The sequence below is a fragment of the Neofelis nebulosa genome (genome assembly GCF_028018385.1).
Source record: "Neofelis nebulosa isolate mNeoNeb1 chromosome Y unlocalized genomic scaffold, mNeoNeb1.pri SUPER_Y_unloc_1, whole genome shotgun sequence".
Taxonomy (NCBI): domain Eukaryota; kingdom Metazoa; phylum Chordata; class Mammalia; order Carnivora; family Felidae; genus Neofelis; species Neofelis nebulosa.
In genome coordinates, this window is record NW_026691917.1 from 245,275 (window position 1) to 270,005 (window position 24,731).

At 39.7% G+C, this 24,731-nt stretch overlaps 1 protein-coding gene across 5 annotated transcripts in view; it reads right to left on the bottom strand.

Annotated features, from left to right (window-relative positions):
• Nucleotides 1-24,731, bottom strand: part of LOC131503576 (lysine-specific demethylase 6A-like) — a 195,246-nt gene that overhangs the window by 118,408 nt on the left and 52,107 nt on the right. For all 5 annotated transcript variants that reach the window (XM_058715028.1, XM_058715026.1, XM_058715027.1 and 2 more), the window contains exon 4: nt 18,598-18,647. In XM_058715028.1, the coding sequence (XP_058571011.1) occupies nt 18,598-18,647 (50 nt within the window). The remainder of the gene's footprint in view (nt 1-18,597; nt 18,648-24,731) is intronic.

The window sequence follows — 24,731 nt, forward strand, 5'->3', positions numbered from 1 at the left end:
TTGGATCCCGGTCTGTGCCTTGCAAGGGATAAAGTATGGTCTCTGTTGGGTGAGCTCTGCCTCGACTTCAGTTCCACAACCACAGGTGGTATGTTTCAGGCCAGGCCTCATGGGTTGCCTTCAGCCCACACTCCTGGGATCTTAGAGGGAAGCTCAGGCACCGGTTGTGGTTCCTCCTTGTCACAATCTTTGCTTCTGGTTTCCGTAGGGTCAGAGCAGCCTGTCCGCAAGAGTGGAAAGTTATCTGGGACTGCAGCCTTCCCAACAGGTCACGGCCCATTAGAGCCACAGGGCAGTCGGGGAGGTACAGGAATTCATGGATGACTTCATGGCCAACTAAACTGCATCGTTGAGGCAACAGGAAGGGACAGTGCGTCCGACTGCCTGAGGCCCCCACAATGGTGGCTTGTCTCTGTGAGAGGTGTCCACGGGTTGGGTCACTACTGAGTGTTTGCTCCAGTAGCCACCATAAAGTCAATGGGTTGGCCACCCCCCCCTCCCCCCCATTCACTCAGACCATGGGCTCCTGGGGCCTAACAAAATATAGCCTGTCTGTCCCAGTCCTCTTCATAGTCCTTGTTGCTGGCTAGCCCCACAAAGTCATCTTCGGGGGCCCCATGAGGCCCTGGAGCCAGTTAATACCAGCCCTGGACCACATGGTCTCTTTCTTTCTGCTTGGGACCTTGCTGACAATCGTCTGGTTGCTGGGGGCATTCACTTTTCCACTGGCCCTCCTGACGGGAGTAAGCACACTGATTCCACCCTAATTTTGATCCAGGGCTACACCTTCCTCCCCAGCGGTCCCCTTTGGAGCCTTGAACCTTTCCTTGTAGGGCACTTTTCCGGGAACATTCTGACTGCTCCACTATGGCAGCAGCTAACAAGCCTGCCTGTTTTCCCATCTGTTGGCATTCTTCCTTCCGTTGTCACCTGCATGGTTAACCAACACCTGGGTTGCTACTTCTAGCAACGCACTGGCATTCAGGCCAGTGAAACCCTCTAGGTTTTGCAGCTTAGGTGGAATGTCCCCCTGAGCCCGAGCTACAAAAGCTGCATTAACCATCCGCTGCTTGGCGGACGCTTCTGCATTAGAGGGATGAAATGCCTCACATAGTCTCTCCTAAAACTGGCTTGGGCATTCCTCAGGTCCTTGTAGCACTTCTGATGTTTTACTCGTATTTATGACGTTTTCTCCATGCCATTTAGAAGCACTTCTTGATACTATTCAGTCCTTGCAAACCCTCCCTCTGTACCTGTAGCATCTGGCTCCCATTTGGGGTCCTCCCCAGGGAAGTGAATCCAAGCATAGGTCTGGGGGTCTAGTGTCCCAGCTGGGGCATTCCCCTCTAACCATTTTAAGGCTGCCAGGTAATTCAACGATGCTTCTCTGTTTTGAAGAGGTCAGAAGAGGTTGGTAGAAGTCATCCAGGTAGGTTTGTAGCTTTGAATTATGGACCATCACAGCCTGGGGTTTCTCCATATAGGAGGGGGTACGGTGTTTCCAGTTTAGGAGGTCCATAATGGTAAAGGGTTGGAACACAAAAACATGCTGGCCTCCTTGGATCTGGTCTTCCTGGTTTCCCTCAGTGGCATCTGTAGGGCTCCCTGGTGTGGCTGCAGGGAGGGACCGCCTCTGCTGGTCTGATTCTCTAGTCAGGTATATGACTAGGAGGTATATGTGGGGTTCAGACTGGCAGTCCAGGTAAGTGAGTCACATTACGGAGGCCAGTGGTGCTAGGGGTGGTGAGGTCTTGAGACTAAGGGCAGACTCTGATTGGGTTCGGCAGCTAGAGTGACTGAAGGCACAGGTGGCAGTGAGGGGTCCAGTGGGACATATCGTGGTGGGGTTTCTTCAGGTTCTCCCGACAGTATGGGCTTTTTAATTTCTGGCCAGTATTTGGAGGGAAGCTGTGATGCAAGCTATCCTAACTTTAAAGCTCTTTTCAATACAGAGTTTCAGCCAAGGAGGCTAGGATAGGACCAGGTCTTGCCAACAGTAATGTAAGGAAATTTGTCTGGGTGGCCTGGGTCCCCCGCGATGACCCTGAATATTCAGCTAACTACTTCCTTATCAAGTGAGCCCATGGAGAGCCAGCCCACCCCAACTGATAGCCAATCAATTTCACAGAATGTCCAGAGCTTTCTGGGTGCTGATTTCACACCATAATTTCCTGAATATCTCTTTCTGAAATTTCTCAACATACACCCTAGGGGTGTTAGTTTACTCTGCTCTCCGCCCATTTCTTCCCCCTAACAGACAACTTTCATGCATACAAGGGGAAAAAAGAGGAAGTTGGGGGACTAGTTTGGAGAGGATACACACTCGCTTTTGTCAATTTCTGGCCACTCTCCCCTTGGAGATATTTCAAATTAGCATTGGCATGTTCAGTTTCAATCCCTGACTGGGATCAGACTCCAAGGAAGTCTGATGTCGCCTTTGGATGTATGAGGTCTCCACAAAACCATGGATCAGGAGTCAACACTGGTTTCGGCCGCTGGTCAGGCTGGAACCTTTCCATTGTCTGTCTCATTCACACACACTCACACGACTCCAGCCCACCGCCCTATATTCAGCGCCTTAGAGTCGCAGCTTTGTTCCAAGTCCCTTGTGGAATTACTAGGGCAACTCAGGGAAGTTATCAGACTCCCCTTCTGCCTCTTAGAGCCAGGTCTTTCAAAACAAACCTGGGTTCTTACCAGTCTGGCGGGTAGCACTCCTTAAGCTTGTTCCTGGGCCTCACTAATTCTCACCTTCCTGTGCACAGAGATAGGTTTATCTTCTCCAGAACAAGCAGTCCTCTGGCAACAGGCGAGGTAGCTTCTCTAGGCACTCAGATGTTTGTACCCAGTGGCAAAGGAGGTGGAAACACGCTGATTCAACTGAACTCCAGCTCCCAAGCAACGTAACGGGATTCTTGCACAGAGAGTCGTGACACTGAGGCTTTTCTTTCCAGGAAGGAACTTTATTCATACCAGCAAAGCTCAGTTGGATTTGTGCACACAGAACTGAGCCCACAGTTTTTTATACATATTCTACTGCTTTGTCTCTCATATATGGTAACATGCAAACCTGGTCTCATTGGGTGTTCGCATGTTACAGGGTCATGAGGAATGGTGTCACATACACATGTAACCATGTTGCCCTGAGATCTTTTTTGGGTTTTGTTTTGGTTTTTTCCTCCGTAGGGAGGTGATCCTACCACAAAAGCTCCTGTCCTCATGCTTTAATAAAACCATCTTTTTGCACGAAAGATGTCTTGTGAATTCATTCTTAGCCATTTGCTCATGGAACACTTCAGGAATAGTATCAAGAATAATAAAGTTAGTAATGAATTTTAAATCTATCAATGACAAACATACACACTGATAATATAAGATTTTGAGTAAAGGAATTGAATAAGACACAAATAAATGTAAAGATACCCATTTTTGTAAATAGGAGAATTAAATTTTGTTATTAATGTCCATATTACCCACATCCAACTATATAGTCACTGAAATCTCTATCAAGATTTCAATGTCAACTTTTATAGAAACAGGCAAAGAAAAAAGATTTTAAATTGGCATGAAACCACAAGAGATCCCCAAGTAGCCAAAGAAATGCAAAGAATAACAAAAGTTTGAAATATCACCCTTTCTGATAGAAATCAAAACAGAATGGTTACTGGAATAAAAAAACAAGGCACAAAGACCAAGAGAATAAAATTAACAACCCAGTAATAAACCCATGTATACAGACTACCAGTATCTGACAAGGGAACTATTAACACTCATGAGAGAAGAAGGTTCTTCAATGAATGGCCCTGAGAAAAGTAGATTATTTACATAAAAAAAAACAATGAAACAAAAAAAATATCTTAATAACATTTGCAAAGTAAACTCAGAAATGGACTGACAATGAACACCATAAAACTCCTAGATGAAAACACAAGGAAGAAGTTCCCTGACACTGGTATGTTTCTTGGCAATAGTATTTTGGATATGACAACTAAAACACAAGCAAATCAGAAATGAATGTGATTATCGGGGCGCCTGGGTGGCTCAGTCAGTTAAGCGTCTGACTTCAGCTCAGGTCATGATCTCACGGTTTGTGGGTTCAAATCCCGTGGTGGGCTCTGTGCTGACAGCTCAGAGCCTGGGGCCTGTTTCAGATTCTGGGTCTCCCTCTCTCTCTGAGCCTCCCCTGCTTATATTCTGTGTCTGTCTCTCAAAAATAAATAAATGTTTAAAAAAAATTTTTTAGTGTGATTACATCAAACTAGTAAGTTTCTGCACAGCAAAAGAAATGATCAACAAAATGAAAACAATTTATGGTAAACAGTGTTAAGGATCCTCAAAAAACTGAAATAAATGGGGTGCCTGAGTGGCACATTGGTTAATCATCCAACTTCAGCTCAGGTCACGATCTCACGAACTCTACACTCACAGTCCAAAGCCGGCTTGGAATTCTCTCCCCCGCTCCGCTCTCTCAGACCCTCCCCTGCTCATTCTCATTCTCTCTTAAAAATAAACAAATAAACATTTAGAAAACCTTTTTAAAATTGGAGATACAACTACCACCTGATCCCTCAATTTCACTTCTAGGTGTATACCCAAAGAAAACAAAATCACTATCTGAGGAAATATCTACCATGTAAGTGTTTATTACAGCATTATTTATTATTTTTATTAGCCAACACATGGGAAAAAACCCAAAGTATCCATGCATAGATGAACAGATACAGAAAATGTGAGAAGAACCAAGACACACAGACACAATGTGATATTATTAGGGAGGGAGGGGGGCGCCTGGGTGGCGCAGTCGGTTAAGCGTCCGACTTCAGCCAGGTCACGATCTCGCGGTCCATGAGTTCGAGCCCCGCGTCAGGCTCTGGGCTGATGGCTCGGAGCCTGGAGCCTGTTTCCGATTCTGTGTCTCCCTCTCTCTCTGCCCCTCCCCCGTTCATGCTCTGTCTCTCTCTGTCCCAAAAATAAATAAAAAACGTTAAAAAAAAAAAAAAAAGTTATATTAGGGAGGGAGGGAAGAAGAAAGGAAAAAAGGAAGAAAACACTGCCATCTGTTAACAACAGATAGACCTTGAGGGCATTATGCTTACTGAAAGTCAGAGAAAACATACTGCATAATCTTATTTATATGTGGAATTTTTTCAAGTTTTTATTCAAATTGCAGTTAACATACACAGTATTAGTTTCAGATATACAACATAAGGAAGTCAACGGTTCCATACAACACCCAGTGCTCATCCTAAATGTACATCTTAGTCCCCATCATCTATTTCAGCCATTCCCCACCCAACCACCTATTCTGTAGAGTTAAAAGTCTGTTTCTCGGTTTGCCCCCCTCTCTCTTTTTTCCCTTTAGTTTCTTAGATGGCCAAGAGACACATGAAAAGATGCTCAACATCATTAATTATCAGGGAAATACAACCCCAAACTGCAATGAAATATCTCACAACTGTAGAATTAACATGAGATATTCACCTTCAAAATTAACAACATGAGAAATAACAGGTGTTGGCATGCATGTGAAGAAAAGGAAACCATTATGCACTTTTGGTAGGAATGCAAACTGTGCAGCCATTCTGGAAAATAGTGTGGAGGTTCCTCAAAAAGTTAAAAATAGAACTACCCTACTACATAGCAATTGTTCTACTAGATATTTACCCAAAGGATACAAAAATGCTGATTTCAAAAGGATACAGGCAACCCTCTCTTTACAGCAGCACTATTTACAATTGCAAACACCCCAAGCGCTCATCAACTGATGGACAGGAAAGAAGTTGTGTGTGAAATATTACTCAGCCATAGCAAAGGATGAAATCTTCCATTTGCAACAACATGAATGGAGCTAAAGTATATTACACTAAGTGAAAAATAAGTCTGTTAGACAAAGACAAATACCACATGATTTTTTACTCACGTGGAATTAAGAAACAAATGAGCATATGTGGAATTTTAAAAACCAACCTCATAGAACCAAAGACCAGACCTGAGATGGAGAAGTAACTGGGTGAAGTCAAAAGGTACAAAATTCCAATAATAGTATAAATAAATGCTGAAGATATAGTATGATGACCAGAATTAATAATACTGTACTGTGTATTTGAAAACTACTAACAAATCAAATGTTAAAAATTCTCATTAAAATAAATTCTTGCTGCATCAATGAATTGTAGCTATATGATGAATCTTAACTACATTTTTAATCACTTACATATATATAGTGAACATATATAATCACTAAATTTGAATGTATCAAAACGTTATGCTGTCTGTATAACCTTAAACTTACACAATTTAATATATCAATTAAATCACAATCAAACTGGAAAAATAATAGTGAATAGTGCCATTCTCATTTCCACCCACTGGCTGACTGACCCACAATCCTTGATTATCAGAAACAATACCATATAATAGGCAGTTATTCAGTATGAACACAGACTTCTGAAGAACCCTCTTCAGCTTTGCTAGAGGGTACTGACTAGCTGGGGATGTTGATGAGTCTTTAGAGATCATTTCCACCAAAATATCAAGCCTGCCATTTCAGGATAGTGGGGAACGTGGTTAAGACCAGTGAATTCCATGATCATGGCCCACTGCTGTAGGATCTGAAATAATGCTGTGTGGAACACAATGATGTTTAATATGGTATTCTCTAAGTCCACAGATGACAGTTTTGACAGAAGCATTTTACCAGGGAAGGCAAATCCACATATGGAGTATCTACTGTAATAACAAAATGTTGTCCCTTTCATGGTGGAAACCCTGCACTGTAATAAACTTAATGGGTAGCTTGTTGATTTCCATGGAAATACTGCCATATGGGGGGCTCATTATTGGCCTCTGCTTCTCACATATTGAGTACTCAATGGTAGCCACACCCAGAACAGTAGTGGTTAAGTAGAATATATTTTGCTAAGATCATGCAGAGAGAAGGGGCTGATTGGTATTCACATAGCCAGTCATTCTATCCACTTGATTATTTTTTTAATTTTTTTTTTTAACGTTTATTTTTGAGACAGAGAGAGACAGAGCATGAACGGGGGAGGGGCAGAGAGCGAGGGAGACACAGAATCGGAAGCATGCTCCAGGCTCTGAGACATCAGCCCAGAGCCCGACGCGGGGCTCGAACTCACGAACCGCGAGATCGTGACCTGAGCGGAAGTCGGACGCTTAACCGACTGAGCCACCCAGGCGCCCCTATCCACTTGATTATTAAAACACTCCTTGGCTGGTGTCACTCTTTGGTATTCACACGTAACAGAAATAACTTCACAATTGAGATGCATGTGAAGAAATATCTTCACAATTGAGATTAAGTCTCATCAGAACTTTAGATGTGGCCATTTTAAATCAGTCTTTCACATACAGTTATCATTTGATTTGGATTCTGAAAGTGTGTACAATAAACTATAGGCAGGGATGTTTAACAGCATTGCAGGAATAACTCTGAAATTGTACCTCAAGCTCTGAGTAAGAATTTCTAAAAATAAGGGAAGCTAACAGAGTCATAAACCTGCGAACTCAAGTAAAATCAGAACAAGAAGCTTTGAATGAACTGCTGAGATCATTATAACTCTGGGTGAATTTGTCTGAAACATGGTTTCTTCGATGTTTGTAACCGGTCACTTAAGGAACTTTTTCTCTTAAACTATATATAACTCATAGCAATCTCATAAGTAATCCTTGGTGAACAAAAACAATTATTTTTCCTCCATACCTGATCTTCTACAATTTGAAAACTATTATTAAGTATCCTTATCTTTATGGGAAAAATGATTTGCATAAATTCAGAAAGAACCTCTTCTCCTTGTAAAAAACATGATTGGAAACACTGGATATAATACAAAATATTTGACTGGGATGTCACATTTGAAAATAAGGTTCATTAAATAACATATGATCTGAGAATGGCAGGACTTTAAGGAACATTTAACACGCCAATGCTCATAAAGCCCGCTTTGGCAAAAGTGGCCTGAACCTAAGTGTCCCCCACTTTGGCGCTGAGGTTAAGGAAGCTCTTCCTGGCAAGCCCAGGAACCTCAGGATACTTTCAAGAACCCTAGAAAAAGGAATTCAACCAAATCTATATAATGCAGCAAAACGTCAGGTGACAAATTCTTGGCTGTACTTTCTAGCCTTGAGAGGCTTTTAAAAACCTAATCTGAGAGGCACCTGGGTGGCTTGCTCAGTCGGTTGAGCGTCCAACTCTTGATTTTGGCTCAGGTCACGATCCTAGGGTAAGAGAGCCATGTCAAGTCCATGCTCAGCTTTCTCTCTCCCTCCCTCCCTCTGCCCCTCTTCCCACTCACAGGGGAAATTCATTTATTTTTAAATAAAAATTAAAAAAAAATTTTAAGGGTATATAGTGGAGATTTTATAATCCAAAGAACAGAAAAAAAATCAACAAACAAAACAAGAAGAGCTTCAGAGATAGATGGCAGGCCATTAAATGCACCAACACATGTGTAATGAGAATGCTAAAAGAAAAAAGAAGGGCAAAGAAAAATATTCAATAATAAATGGCTGGGAAATGTCCAAGTTTCAGGGCAAACTTTAATTTACACAACAATAAAATAACTTAAAGTAGGAAAAAGGAAGAAAGAGCCACAGACACATTAAAATGAAAAATGTCAAAGAACAAAGACAGGTAGATCTTGAAAGCAACAACAGAAAAAGAATCACTTAGCCGTCCCCGCCCCGCCCCGCCCCAAAAAAGTAGTTAGACTGACAGAGGATTCTCCTCAGATACGGTGGTAACATTCAAATTGCTCAAAGAGGGTATCCGGGTTGGTCAGTCAGTTAAGTGTCTGACTTCGGATCAGGTCATGATCTCATGTCTCATAAGTTTGACAGCTCAGAACCTGGAGCCACCTTTGGATTCTGTCTCTCCTTTCTCTCTGCCCCTCACTCATTCACACTCAATGTCTCTCTCTCAAAAATAAGTATTAAAAACATTTTTTTTAATTAAAAGAAATTTCCTCAAAGAAAACAGTCACCCAAAAATCTTCTTTCCTTTCAACAATGGCAAAGCTCTTTCAACAATGAAGGACAAATAATAACGGCAAATTTAAAAAAAGAGAGAATTCACTGCAAACACACCCACCTCACGACAATTCTAATAAACCTCTTCAGACTTAGAGCAAGAGCCTAAGTGAGTAATTTTAAAGTTCCCCACACATAAACCCCTCCACACAAAACAATCACAAAAAGGATCAAAATTACCTTTTTGGTAATAAAACGCAATTATGGAACACAGCATACTTTACATCTCTTTTCTTCTCCTGAGTTAAAAAACGTTTACACAATCTCAAGAGAACTGTATTGTTGGTTTAATATATATCACAATGTAACTTGTTATTAATTACAAAATAAATGGGGTAGTGGGAACAAAGCTGTATTGGGCTAAAGCCATGGCTCCAGATGGGACGGGGCTAAATGGGCAAGGGCCATTAAGGAGAACACTTGTTGGGAGAGCACTGGATGTTATATGTGGGTGATGAATCACTGAATTCTATCCTTGAACACTATATGATAACCAAGTTCAACATAAATTTTTAAAAATGAATAAATTTTTTAGAAAGTGAAATTACAAAAACAATTCCATTCATAATAAAAACAGTCTACTAACTGCTGTCTCTGAGACAAAATTTAGATTCAACAATAAAAGTACATTTAAAAATACAATGCAAGGGCGCCTGGGTGGCTTAGTCGGTTAAGCGGCCGACTTCGGCTCAGGTCATGATCTCTCGGTCCGTGAGTTCGAGCCCCGCGTCAGGCTCTGTGCTGACAGCTCAGAGCCTGGAGCCTGTTTCAGATTCTGTGTCTCCCTCTCTCTGACCCTCCCCTGTTCATGCTCTGTATCTCACTGTCTCAAAAATAAATAAAATGTTAAAAAAATAAAATTAAAAAAATAAAAAAAAAATACAATGCAAAGAATGATACTGAAAAGAAAGAAAAGGTCAACAGAATCAAACTGAAAGTCTAGAAGTAAACTCATATATCTAAGGATAAGAGGGGCGCCTGGGTGGCTCAGTTGGTTTAAGCATCCAGCTTCGGCTCAGGTTATGATCTCATGGTCCGTGGGTTCGAACCCCGCGTCGGGCTCTATGCTGACAGCTCAGAGCCTAGAGCCTGTTTCAGATTCTGTGTCTCCCTCTTTCTCTGACCCTCCCCTGTTCATGCTCTCTCTCTCTCTGTCTCAAAAATAAATGTTAAAAAAAAATAAATAAATAAGGCCAAGAGACTGTGTAAATGGTGTCAAGACCATCCAAATGATGGAAAAGTTTTCTTCTGAACAAACAGTACGGGGAAAAATAAATATCCACATGCAAAGGAATATAGTTGGAACTTGTCCGCACACTACATACAAAAATTATCTTAAAAGGATGAAGAACATGAAAGTAAAAGTTACAACTATAAAACTCTTAAAAGAGAAAAACAGGGATAAATTTTTATGGCTATGTCTGATAGAGAATTTAAATTAATGGTTATAAGATACTCACTGAACAGAACAAAAGAGTGGAGAGTGTAAGTGAGATGCTTAACAAAGACATTAAAAAGCACAAATCATAAAGAACGAAATAAATGAAATTTAAAATACACTAGGTGAAATAAGTAGACCAGAGGAAAAAGAAAAATGAATTAATAACTGAAGGATACAGTAATAAACAGTAATCAAACTGGAAAGGTGAGAGAAAAAAATTATGTAAAATGAAAATAGACTTTGGGAAGTCAACGACACCTTCAAGTGTAGTAACACTCACATTATAGGGATCCTACAAAGAAAACAGAGAGAAAAAGTGACAGAAAACTCATCTGAGAAATAATAGCTGGAAACTTCCCGAATCTGGTGAAGGAAACAGAAATCTTGATTCAGAAGGCAGAGAGAATGTGCCACAAAATCAATCCAATTAGGATACGTCAACACACATAGTAATTAAAGTGGCAAAAGTAGTGATAAAGTATGAATTTTAAACCAGCAAGAACAAAGAAACCAGATACTACAAGGGAAGCACCATTAAGGCTGTCAGGTTATTTTTCAGCAAAACTGCAGGTGAGAAAAAAGTGGCATGATATAGTCAAACTGCCAAAAAGGAAAAAATCTGTAGTCAACCAGGCTATTATTCAGAATATAAAGATAAAGAGTTTCCCAGACAAAAATTAAAGTAATTCATCATCACTAAACGAGCCCTATAAGAAATGTTAAGGGGGAGCAATGCCTCGGTGGCTCAGTCGGTTAAGCATCCAACTCAAGGTTTCAGCTCAGGTCATGATCTTGTGGTTCACAAAATGAAGTCCCACATCAGGCTCCAGACTGACAACTTGGATCCTGCCTGGGATTCTCTCTCTGCCCCTCTCCTGTTGATGCTTCTCTCCCTCTCTCTCTCTCTCTCTCTCTCTCTCTCTCTCTCTCTCTCTCTCTCTCTCTCCCCCTGCCTCCCTCTCTCTCTCTCTCTCCCTGCCTTCCTCTCTCTCTCTCTCTCTCTCTCTCTCTCCCTGCCTCTCCCTCTCTCTCTCTCCCTCTCTCTCTCTCCCCCTCTCCCTCTCTCTCTCTCTCTCCCTCCCTCTCTCTCTCTCCCTCCCTCTCTCCCTCTCTCTTCCCCCCTCCCTCAAATAGACATTAAAAAAAAAAAAAAAAAAAGAATGGGGTCAAGTTTTAGCCATGAACAAACTGCCCAACTATATGCAGAAGACATTATATACAAGGCTGATGGTAACCAGAAATCAAAAACCAGTAAATGACATGCAAAATATATATTAAAAAAAAAAAAAAAAAAAAGGCATCCAAGTACATCACTAAAGAAAACCAATAATGAAAGAGAAGGGAGAAAGGGAAGAAAGGAACACAGAAGAACCACAAAACCAACCACAAAACAGTAACAAAATGGTAATATACACCTATCAATAATCACTTAAAATTTGTTTTAGCTTCACTTATTTAGAGAGAGAGCGCACGAGTGACAGTACGGCAGAGAGAGAGAAGGAAAGAGAGAATCCCAAGCACGCTCCATGCTACCAATGCACAGAGCCTGAAGTAGGGTTTGATCTCAACCTCAGGATCGCAACCTCAGCCAAAACCAAGAGCTGGGACACCCAACCCAGTGAGCCACCCAGACACCCCTTTAATAACTTTAAATATAAAGGCCTAAGCATTCCAAGCAAAAGGGATAGTTTGGCAGGGTGGATAAAAAACAAAACCTATCTATATAGTCAAGAGACTTATTTCAGACCTAAAAACAAGCAGACTGAAAGTTAAGAGATGGAGAAGCACTTATCACACAAATGGATGTGAAAAGAAAGATGGGGTAGCATTACTTGCATAGGACAAAAGAGATCTTACAACAAAGACTGTAATAAGAGACAAAGGACACTATTAATAAACAGAACCAACAAAAAGGTAAACAATTATAAATACTTATGCACCCAACATGAAAGCACCCAAATACATAAAACAGTTATTAACAAAATAAAGGAAGTAACTAAAAGTAAGACAATAATAGTAGGGGACGTAAAACCCTACGTACATCAATAGACAGACCATCCAAACATATAATCAACAAGAAAGCAATGACGTTTAAATGACACACTGGACCAGACGGTCTTAACAGACATTCAAAACAACCCATCCTAAAATAGCAGAACACATGATCTTTTCAAGTGCACATGGGAGATTCTCCAGAAGACATCACCTAATATTAGGCCACAAAGTAAGTATCAATAAATTCAAAACAATCAAAGTCATACCATGCAACTTCTCTGACCATAATTAAGCTAGAAATCAACCACAGGAAAAATTCTGAAGAAAGCACAAATACACAGTTAATAATAAGCTACTAAAAACAATGAATGGGTGAACACAGAAATTAGGAGGGAATCAAAAAAACACATGAGACAAATGAAAATGAAAGTAACGTCCAAAACCTCTGAGATGAAGCAAAACTGTTCTGAGAGGGAAGTTTGTATCAAGACAGGCCTATTTCAGGAACCAAAAAAAAATCTCAAGAAAACAACCTAACCCTATACCTAAAGAAGCTAGGAAAAACAAAAAATAAAAAACAAAAACAAAAAACCAGGAAAACCGAAAACCAGCAGAAAGAAGGAAGTAATAAAAATGAGAGCAAAAATAAATGCTATAAAAACTCAAAAAAAAATCCATTAGAAAGTATCAATGAAATCAGGAGTTGGTTCCTTGAAAATACCAACAAAATTGATAAACCAAGGCCACCTAGATGGTTCACTCAGTTAAACATCCAACCCTTGATTTCAGCTCAGGTCATGCATGGTCTTACGGCTTCTGAGATCAAGCTCCACATTGGGCTGTGAGTTGGGCATGAAGCCTGCTTAAGATTCTCTCACTCTCCCTCTGTGTCTGCCTCTCCCCCATCAAAATAAAGATTAAAATAGTAAAAATTTTTCAAATTGATAAACAAGATTCTCCCCAAAAAGAGAGCGTGCAAATAAACAAAATCAAAAATCAAAGAGGATAAATAACAAGCAACACCACAGAAATACAACAGGCTAGAGAACACTATGAAAAGTTACATGCCAACAAATTAAACAACCCAAAAGAAATGGATAAATTCCTAGAAATATATAACCTCCCAAAACTAAAGCAGGAAGAAACAGAAAATCTGAAAAGACTGATTACCAGCAATAAAATTGAATCTAAAATCAAAACACCCCCTCCCCCAAATATTACAGGACTACAAAGCTTCACAGGTAGAGTCTACCAAACATATAAAGAAGAGTTAATACTGGGTACTGGGGTGGCTCAGTTGGTTATTAAAAATGAAAAAAAGACGAAATGATATCTATTATTCTCAAATATTCCAAGAAATAGAAGAGGGGGGAAAAACCTGAATTTATTCTGAGACCAGTGTTACCAGAAAAAGATAAAGACTATCAAAAAAAGAAAACTACAGGTGAGTGTCTTTGATGAACATGGATGCAAAAATCCACAACAAAGTATCAGCAAATGGAATACAAAACTACATTTAAAAAAAAAACAAAAACATTTGATGCTATCAAATGAGATTTATTCCCAAAATTTAAGCGTGGTTAAATATTCACAAATCAATGTGATATATCATCAATCAAATCAATGAGAAAGGATAAAAACCATATAATCATTTCAATAAAGACAGAAAAAACATTTGACAAAGTACATTTATTCATGATTAAAAAAAAACACACCACCTTTGTTGTGTTTAAACAACTTTACCTCAACATAGTAAAGGCCACATATGAAAAACCCACAGGAAAATCTGAGAGCTTTTCCCTTAAGCTCGGGAACAAGAAAGATATCCATTCTCAGCACCATTAGTCAACACAGTATTGGAAGTCCTAGTCACAGGAATCAGACAACTAAAAGGAATGAAAGGCATCCAAATCACTAAGGAAGAGATAAAACTTTCACTATTTGCACATGACACGATCTATATATACAGACACCCCTGGAGTGTGTCAGTGGCTCAGCTGGTTAAGTCAGTTAAGGATCTGACTCCTGGTTTTGGCTCAGGTCATGATCTCCCAGTTCTTGAGTTTCAAGCCCCACGTCAGGCTCTGGCCTAGTGGCACAGAGCCTGCTTGGAATTCTCTCACTCTCTCTCTCTCTACTGCCTTCCCCTCACATGCATGCTCACTCTCTCTCCCAAAATAAATAACCTGTAAGAAAAAAGAAGCCCCTAAAGACTTCACAAAAAAAACTACTAAAACTCAAATGAATTCATGAAGGCACAGGATACAATATCAAGGAACAGAAATCTGTTGCATTTCTATAAACTAATAATGAAGCAGCAGAAAGAGAAATTAAGTAAATAATTTCATTTACAATTCCACACAAAATAATAAAATACTTAAGATAAACTTAACCAAAGAAGTAAAAGTGTACTCTCAAAATTATACAACCACTGATCAAAGAAACTGAAGATGACACAAACAAATGGAAAGATATTCCATATTCATGGGATTGGAAGAACAAATGTTAAAATGTCCACACTACCCAGATTTAATGCAATCCCTATCAAAATACCAACAGCATTTTTCCCAGAACTAAAACAAACAATCCTAAAGTTTTTATGGAACCACAAAAGACTGATGAACATCCAAAGCAATCTGCAGTTACCACAATTTCAGATTTCAAGTTATACTACACGATGTAGTAACCAAAACAGTAGGGAATGGTCACAAAAATATACACAAAGATCAATGAACATGACAGAAAGTCCAGAAACAAATCTGTGATAAGATGGTCAATTAATCCTCAACAAAGGGAGCAAGAATCAGCAATGGGAAAAAGGCAGTCAACAACAAATGGTGTGTTTGCACTATGTGCAAAAGAATACAAATAAATCACTTTCTTAGTGGAAAAGAATAAAATTGAATCACTTTCTTATACCATACACAAAAATAAACTCAAAATGCATTAAGAGCTTAAACGTTAGACCTGAAAACATAAAAATCCTGGGAAAGAGCACAGGCAGGAATTTCTCTTACATTGGCTGTAACAATACTCTTCTAATTACGTCTCCTAAAATACAAGAAATAAAAGCAAAAATAAACTACTGGGACTACATGAATATAAAAGGCTTCTGCACAATGAAGCAAACAACAAAAATAAACCTGCTGAATTTGAGAAGATATTCGCAAATAACACATGTGATAAAGGGTTAGTATCCAACATATATATAGAACTTCTACAACTCAACACCAAAAAACCCACAAATAATCCAGTTTAAAAGTGAGCTGAAGACATGAACACTACCTCAAAAAAGACAAATGGCCAACAATCCATGAAAGGATGCTCAAGATCACTCATCATCAGGGAAATGTAATTCAAAACCACAATGAGACACTAACACCTACAGAAAGGCTCAAATCAAAAACTCAACAAAAAGCAAGCTTTGGCAAAGATGTGGAGAAAAAAGAACCTTTGTGCACTGCTACTGGGATGCAAATTGCTGCAATCCCTATGGAAAACAGTATGTAGTTTCCTCAAAAACATTAAAATTAGGGGCCACTGGGTGGCTCAGTTGGTTTAGCATCCAACTCTTGATCTTGGCTCAGGTCATGATAACACATTCATGGGATCGAATCCTGTATTGGGCTCTGTGTTGAGCATGGAACCTGCTTGGGATTCTCTCTCCCTCCTGCCCCAACTGTGATCATGCTCTCTATCAATATAAATAAATAAACTCTAAAAAAAATAAAAATAAAAAATACAACTACTCTGTGATCCAGTATTTGCACTAATGGGTATTTGCCTAAAGAATACAAAAATACTAATTCAAAGGATATATGTACCTCAATATTTTTTCCAGAATGGTCTACAATAGCCAAATTATGGAAACAGCCCAAGTGTCTGCAGCTGGATAAATGGATAAAGAAGATGTATGTATATGCATACAATGGAGTATCATTCAGTCATTAAAAATAAAAAAAAATATTTGCCACTTGCAACAACATGGATGAATCTAGAGATTGTAACATTAGGCAACTTAAGTCAGACAAAGACAAATATCGTATTGTTTCACTCATATGTGATTTAAGAAACAAAACAAATGCACAAAGGGCAGAAAAAAAGGAACAAAAAAGAGAATCTTCACTATCGAGAAAGACCTGATGTTTACCAGAGGACAGGCGGTTGGAGAGTGGGTGAAACAGGTGAAAAGATTAACAGCACACTCATCCTGATGAGAGCTGAGGAAAGTTCAGAATTGTGAATCGCTATACTGTACACATGAAACTAATGTTAACACTGTATGTTAAGTATACAGTAATTAAAATTAAAAAAAAAAATTAAATACTAGCTATACAAGCTACAGCAGGGATGAACTTTGAAAACATTTTGTTAAGTGAAAAAGCCAGACCAAAAACTAGGCAAATATGTAACAACAAAATAATTAATAGTTCCTTAGGGAAAGGTTTAAGGGGATTAGGGGAGAGTATACAGGGTTTCATTTTCATATGATGAAAATATTCTAAAATTGAATGTGGTGATGGTTGTTATTCAACTGTGCTGATTAAAAATCACTTGGGGGGGGCGCCTGGGTGGCTCAGTCGGTTGGGCAGCCGACTTCGGCTCAGGTCATGATCTCGCGGTCCGTGGGTTCGAGCCCCGCGTCGGGCTCTGTGCTGACAGCCCAGAGCCTGGAGCCTGTTTCAGATTCTGTGTCTCCCTCTCGCTGACCCTCCCCTGTTCATGCTCTGTCTCTCTCTGTCTCAAAAATAAATAAAAAACGTTAAAAAAAAAAAAAATTAAAAAAAAAAAATCACTTGGGGGTTACCTGGGTGGCTCAGTCTGTTAAGCATCTGACTCTTGATTACAGCTCAGGACAGGATCTCACAGTTCTTTAAGTTTGAGCCCTGCGTCTCCCTCTCTCCCTCTACCCCTCCCCTGCTCTCTCCCTTTCAAATTAAATTAACTTAAAAAAATTTAAAAACAGAAAATAAACAAACAAACCACCTGGTAGCCGGCTCAGTTGGAAGGACATGCAACTCATATCTATGGGGTTTTCAGTCTGAATCCCATGTTGGGGGTAGAAATTACTTAACGATAAAGTTAAAAAAAAAAAACAAAACACTGAAATTTAAACCTCTGAATGGATGTAGTCTATAGTAGACTAAATTGTATTTTTATAGGTGTCAACAAAATTTTTTAAAACAAAATTTAAAAAATTTATTAGAATATTTATGGATTAAGTAAATTCTAGTTTTTTTCACTGTTTCTTTCCACTCCACTTTCATTTAAATTAAGGACTCAAGGGGCGCCTGGGTGGCTCAGTCGGTTGGGCGTCCGACTTCAGCCAGGTCACGATCTCGCGGTCCATGAGTTCGAGCCCCGCATCGGGCTCTGGGCTGATGGCTCAGAGCCTGGAGCCTGTTTCCGATTCTGTGTCTCCCTCTCTCTCTGCCCCTCCCCCGTTCATGCTCTGTCTCTCTCGGTCTCAAAAATAAATAAATGTTAAAAAAAAATTTTTTTTTTAATTAGGGACTCAAACATGGATTTGGGGTAACCTAAACAATTTCCCATTCATGCACACAATGCTATCTATAACTAATCCTCATGGCACCTATGCCTAAAATTGATTATGATTATGGCTTATATCCTATTATAAGACAAATTTGTTTTGTGGTGTAAAATAACAGTCATTGTTGAAAAGCAATCTATGTAAGCTACCTATAACATACTTGGAAAGTATCCATGCTGTAAAAAAGATTGATCTGCTAGTTTATCTTTTCTTAAACTGATTTAACACAATGGATAATTTATCCTTATATATAATTCTTCATTTAAGTAGGGCTTCTTAAACAGTTTTAATTCTCCCCAGAATTCCAATCACAGCAAAAACATAAAAATGAGGCATGGTACCCTTAGCATACAGCCTAACAACCATCTTCAAAAAAACCATCATTCACCCTTCATTCATTTCCAGCTTTGAACTTTAAAGGAACAGCACTTTTTTTCTTCAACAAGATAGTTCAACATAAAATAGCTGAGAGAAAGTTAGATCTTTTCCTGTCTCCATGTATTATTTTGTGTAATATGAACCAAAAGAAGAAAACAAAATTGACATTCAAATGTGTACTAACCTTCCAGTAGTCAGTCTGTAAACTGTAGTATTTCTGATATGCAGATAATGCTGCAAAACAGAAAATAATTATTAGCAAATTTTTTATGTCCCATTTGAAAATCCACAACAAAGATTTCAAAACTTTAATAAGCTGCCCATCAAGCCCGTGTCTCAGTGAACTGTGCTATAAATACCAAACAATTTACGGGTGCCTAGGTGGCTCAGTTGGTTAAGCTTCGGACTTCAACTCAAAGCATCATCTCAAGGCTAGGTGGGTTCCAGCCCCACGTCAGGCTCTGTGCTGAAAGCTCAGACAGGCCTGGAGCCTATTTCAGGTTCTATCTCTGTCTCTCACTTTCCCTGCCCTGCTCACACACACACACTTTCTCAAACATAAGTAAACATTAAAAAAATTTTCTTTTAAACAACCAAACAACTAAATGTTTACAGACTACCAACTACCATGAAAGTAATGGAAATAAATGACCTACAGAAGATCAAGTATATAAAAACTATTACCAAATTTCATTCTTGCACTAAAACAAATGGTCAAGTCTTGGTAATTAATTCAATCAATTTGGATTCCCTCGTGGACCAAATATCCTGGGAATTTTCTAAGGCTACCATATACTATATAGTGAATTTTCTAATTTTTTCTCAAAATGAGAATCACTTCCCAGAAAATTACAATGACATGCATACATACTTCCCTTTATACAATCAACACTACCTTTGACTACTAGCTTCAATTTTACTTCAAAATAGTTATTCCCATGCTCCCTAATCCCCCTAAGGGTACAAAAGGAATGGAATCACATAAAGTGGGTCCTCTCAAACTTTAAGAAAAAGGCACAGTAAGGTATGTCTGTTTGGGTGGCTCAGTCGGTTAAGCATCTGGCCTCGGCTCAGGTCATGATCATGTGTCTGCTGAGTTCAAATCCCACGTTGGGCTCTATGCAGACAGCCCAGACCCTGGAATCTGCCTCAGATTCTGTGTGTGTCTCTCTCTGCCCCTCCCCTACTCCCATTCTGTCTCTCTCTCTCAAAAATAAATAAACACTGGGGCGCCTGCGTGGCCCAGGCAATTATGCATCTGACTTCAGCTAAGGTCATGACCTCGTGTTCCGTGAGTTCGATCCTGAGGTGGGGTTCTGTGCTAACATCTCAGAGCCTGGAGCCTGCTTCCGATTCTGTGTCTCCCAGTCTCTCTGCCCCTCCCTGCTCATGCTCTGTCTCTCCCACTCTGAAAAATGAATAAATGTTTAAAAAATTTTTTTGATAAACATTAAAAATAAAGTTTTATAAAGACACACAGTAATACAAAAAAGTGAAAGAGTAAACAGTCACTTTAACATATTAGAATTGTGGCAATTAAAAAAATTGAAGATGAAAACAGGAACCTCCAGCATAATTCCAATGGAATCAGATTATCTTTTAATGTATTCATTCAAGTATGCCAGGGAGAACATTTACAATAAAATATAGTTAGGAATGAACACTGCCCTGAAAGTCAAAATAAAATGAAAATATCAGCAGTAAACCAGAGGAGCACATTGTACATACTATGTAACATGCTGAGGATTTTCATTATCTTGAACAATCATTGTAATGAATTTCAGACATCACAACAGAACTGTAAACATTAGCTAAAATCCTTTCGTGCAATTCACTACACACTTAGAGGGAAAAAAAAAATCTTAACAAGGAAAACTTTTTCAAACATCATAAAATGAAAATAATCAGAATTTTTAAACAACCAAACTTATGACTAGAAACACTACTGTATATGTAAGAATCATCTCCTGTAATACAATACGTTCTAAGTCTAAGATATAACTAAATGACTACAGGAGTTCTTTTTAAAACAAAAATCTAAAGAAGAAAAACTAGTAACACAAGAAGTCACAAATTACCACAGGAGACACTGTCCAGAGGCAACCACCCCAGTAAAGCAATGTCAGGGGAGGAAAATCTTAACCACAAGTGACAATTTTCTAGAGGCTAAAAGTCAAAAGCCTGAGATTTTAAAAAATTCAGGGCACTTAGGCCTAGGAGATTCCCAAAATATTGTGAAGCTCACTTTTAAGGTCCCAGATTCCCACAACATATCAGAAAAACCTCAACTTTTAGGCAAACAAAGGGAAAAAGGAATGCTTTGAAATATCTCAGAGTACCAATAAAGAAGTTTGCCTTCAGGTGAAAATGGTTATCCAGCAGGTAACCTACAAACTATCAGAGCCTAGCTGTTCAGGAAAGTAAGAGAAATACCTGACTCCAGCCTATTCTAGTCCTTCTTAATGTAAGTGAGGAAAAAGAACTGAAAAATGCCTTCACTTTCCAACCTGAAGTCTTAATAAGAGACTTTTGCTCCCCTGCCAGTTTACCACATTACTAACGGCCTATTTATAGCAGCTCTTTTAATTGATACCTCACATCAACACATTAAGAAAAAATTATGAGACATACCACAAGCAAAAAGACATAATTTAAAGAAACAGAACAGCAATGGAACCAGACATAGCAGGTAAACTGAATTTCTCTGACAGAATTTAAAACTCCAATATGCTAAAGATAGTGTATCAACAGAGCAGCATGCAAGAACAAATACGCCATGGAAGCAGAGAAATAAAAATCACAACTAAGGATCAAGAAGAAATGCCAAACTTCAAAAGTTATTATTAGGGGACTGAATACAGTCGTGGAAAGAATATCTGAGATGCAGAACGTAACAGCAGAATCCTCAAAAACCAAAAGGCAGGGAATATCGCTGGAGGGAAAAGAAAATAAAACAAAGAATATAATTTCAAAGGACTCTGGACAAAACGTAAAACAGAGAGAAAAGAGCAGAGGAATTATTTGGAACAATAATGACAGAGACTTTCTCCCAAGATTAAAGTCAGACAATAAATCTCACACCCAGGAAGCTCAGAGAATACCAAGCAAGAAAAACATCCAAAGCAAAAAATAAAAACTCAGGCATATCATTTTGAAACAACAGAAACTAAAATTGAGAGAGAGAGACAAAGACAGCACTCTTGAGTGTGAGAAAGTGAGGGACAGGCAGAGGGAAAGAAAGAATCCTAAGGAGGCTCCACACAAGGCACAAAGCTCAATGTGGGGCTTAATCCCACAACCCTGAGATCATGACCTAAGCCAAAATTAAGAGTTTGACATTCAACAGACTGAGCCACCCTTAAATGATTTTTAGAAAACAATCTAGAAAGAAACTAGAGGAAACGAAGATGAAAAATGATATCAATTATTCAACCTCTCTGAAACCATGTAAGGAAGAAGATGATAACAGTATGCTTAAACTGTTGGGGGGGCGGGTGGGAGGGGTACGCTAGAATTTTGTACACTGCACAATTATCATTCAAAGAAAAGGAGAGGGGCGTGTGGTTAATTTAGTGGGCTAAGCAATCAAGTCATGTTTTCACCTCAGGTCATGATCTCACAGTTTGTGAGTTTAAGGTTCTGCAGAGCCTGCTTCGGATTCTCTCTCTCTCTCTCTCTCTCTCACTGCTCCCCCACCATATCTTACATGTGCGTGCACTCTCTACCTCAAAAATAAACCTATAACAAGTGAAAGCAAAATACTTTCTCAAAGAAGCAAATATTGAGAGAAACTGTTGGCAGAGGAGCTGCCTGACCAAAAAAAAAAAAATGTTAAAAGAAGAAAATAAAAAGGTCAGTAACTCCAAACTACGTGAAGAAAGCACAAAGTAAATATGAGTAAATATAAAATCTTTTATTTTTCTTATTAACTAACTGATCTAAAAGATAACCATTCTGGGGCGCCTGGGTGGCGCAGTCGGTTAAGGTCCGACTTCAGCCAGGTCACGATCTCGCGGTCTGTGAGTTCGAGCCCCGCGTCAGGCTCTGGGCTGATGGCTCGGAGCCTGGAGCCTGGACATGCCTGTTATATCAATTAATTAAAGGAAACTCAGGGGCGCCTGGGTGGCGCAGTCGGTTAAGCGTCCGACTTCAGCCAGGTCACGATCTCGCGGTCCGTGAGTTCGAGCCCCGCGTCAGGCTCTGGGCTGATGGCTCGGAGCCTGGAGCCTGTTTCCGATTCTGTGTCTCCCTCTCTCTCTGCCCCTCCCCCGTTCATGCTCTGTCTCTCTCTGTCCCAAAAATAAATAAAAAACGTTGAAAAAAAAAAAAATTATAAAAAAAATAAAAAATAAAAAATAAAGGAAACTCAATCCCATCTAGTTTCTCAAGAAAATAAACTGGGGTATGACTCCTAGACATGTCTCCAGCCCTTGGAATGGTTACAAACAGAGCAGGGCAATTACTATCACCACAGACCTTAAAAACATCATTAAAATACAGTATAAGGCCTTTCACTGAGGGAGGGACAAAATTTATCATATGGCCAAAAGGATATTTACTGAAGAAAAAAAATCTGTCAATGACAGTTCTGCAAGTAGTATCAGCCTGTGGAGTATGTCTTAAAAGCAATCCTTTCAACCACAAACTTGCCCTCACAGGCAATCAAGACTGGAAGCTATCCAGAAAAGACTGAGAATTAAGTTTCACTCATACACCAAGGTCAAAGGAATTCCAGCATCTCTTGGTATGGGTTAACACTTTCACTAATTGGGTAAAGGTTTTCCCCTACAGGACAGAAAAGGCACAGAAATAGTAATAAAAATTCTGCTTTATAAAATAATATCCAGGTATGGGTTACCTAAAAACTTTCAAAGTAATACTGGTAAATGGCTGCTTTGACTCTTTCTCTAGTAGAACTCCTGGCTCTTGCAAAAGTTTTACATCTCAAAATAAACTGTCTCCTTATACTCAGCAAAACTCTAAATAATACCTCACAAACATTAGATGCTTTAAAACTTTTTTTAAATTAAGTTAGGGCCAAACTCTTGAAAAAAGAGCCAACATTGATTACTTCCTGCTCCTGCTTCTCCATAACCTGGGTTATGAGAGAGATTCCCTGATATATGTTTACAGACTCGGGGTCTCTCCTAGATTGTTTGACAGGTTTGGAAACTGCAGACATTATCTTAAGATGCCATCTTAGTGGTCAGTATAATCTTTCCTTTGTGTTTTTCTCTCTGTGTCTGCTAATGTTATGCCACCTCATGCCTGCCAGCCTTCCTGTAAAACCATGCTGGTGGGCCACTTGACCAACCCTTGAGTAGACTAACTGCTATACCCTTTCACCACCCCTTATCAGCTTGAAGAAGCCAGAACGGTCATCGTCCCTGTTCCCTAACAGCACTTACAGGCCCTATTTCCAGGGAAGAAATAAATAAGGAAAGGGTTGACATTAGGCAGGGAGAAATAAGAGACCTTCAGGGAGGCCGGCTGCAGCTAAAGTGGGAAGCTAAAGAAGCAGATGGGGTTCTCCCCTTAGGAAATCCTTTATGGGCACGCTCCCCCAATTATCAAGGGCATAAGGGAGGATCTAAATGAGACAGACCCTAAGGCAACACATAGGGGCCCTTAGCTTTACCCTAACCACCTTACACCTCTGGGTCAGGGAGCTGACCATAGACACTCACCCTTTTTTTTTTTTAATTTTTTTTTTCAACGTTTTTTATTTATTTTTGGGACAGAGAGAGACAGAGCATGAACGGGGGAGGGGCAGAGAGAGAGGGAGACACAGAATCGGAAACAGGCTCCAGGCTCCGAGCCATCAGCCCAGAGCCTGACGCGGGGCTCGAACTCAGGGACCGCGAGATCGTGACCTGGCTGAAGTCGGACGCTTAACCGACTGCGCCACCCAGGCACCCCGACACTCACCCTTTTAAACCAGGGGATGCAATATGGATAAAAAAGTAAAATGTCCAACCCCTAAAGGCCCTCTAGAGAGGCCCATTCACTGTCATTTTGTCCACCCCTACTGCAGTAAAGGTAGCTAAAGTGGTTCCCTGGATTCACTAAAGCAGAGTAAAGCCAGCACCTTCAAATTGGGAGTGCCTTCCTGATCCATCAACACCGTGTAAGCTGACCATACAGAAGCAATGTGCAACTCCAGAGGCTCTGGGAGATTGCAGCCCTGCTTTAGTCACTCTGGAAGCTGACTAATCTACTCATGGCAGAAGCCTGAGGAATTAAGGAATTAACGGTCCAGTAAGACAGAAGACTGTCCTTATTCTCTCTGTTTCCTTACTGTAATGCACTGTTGTGACT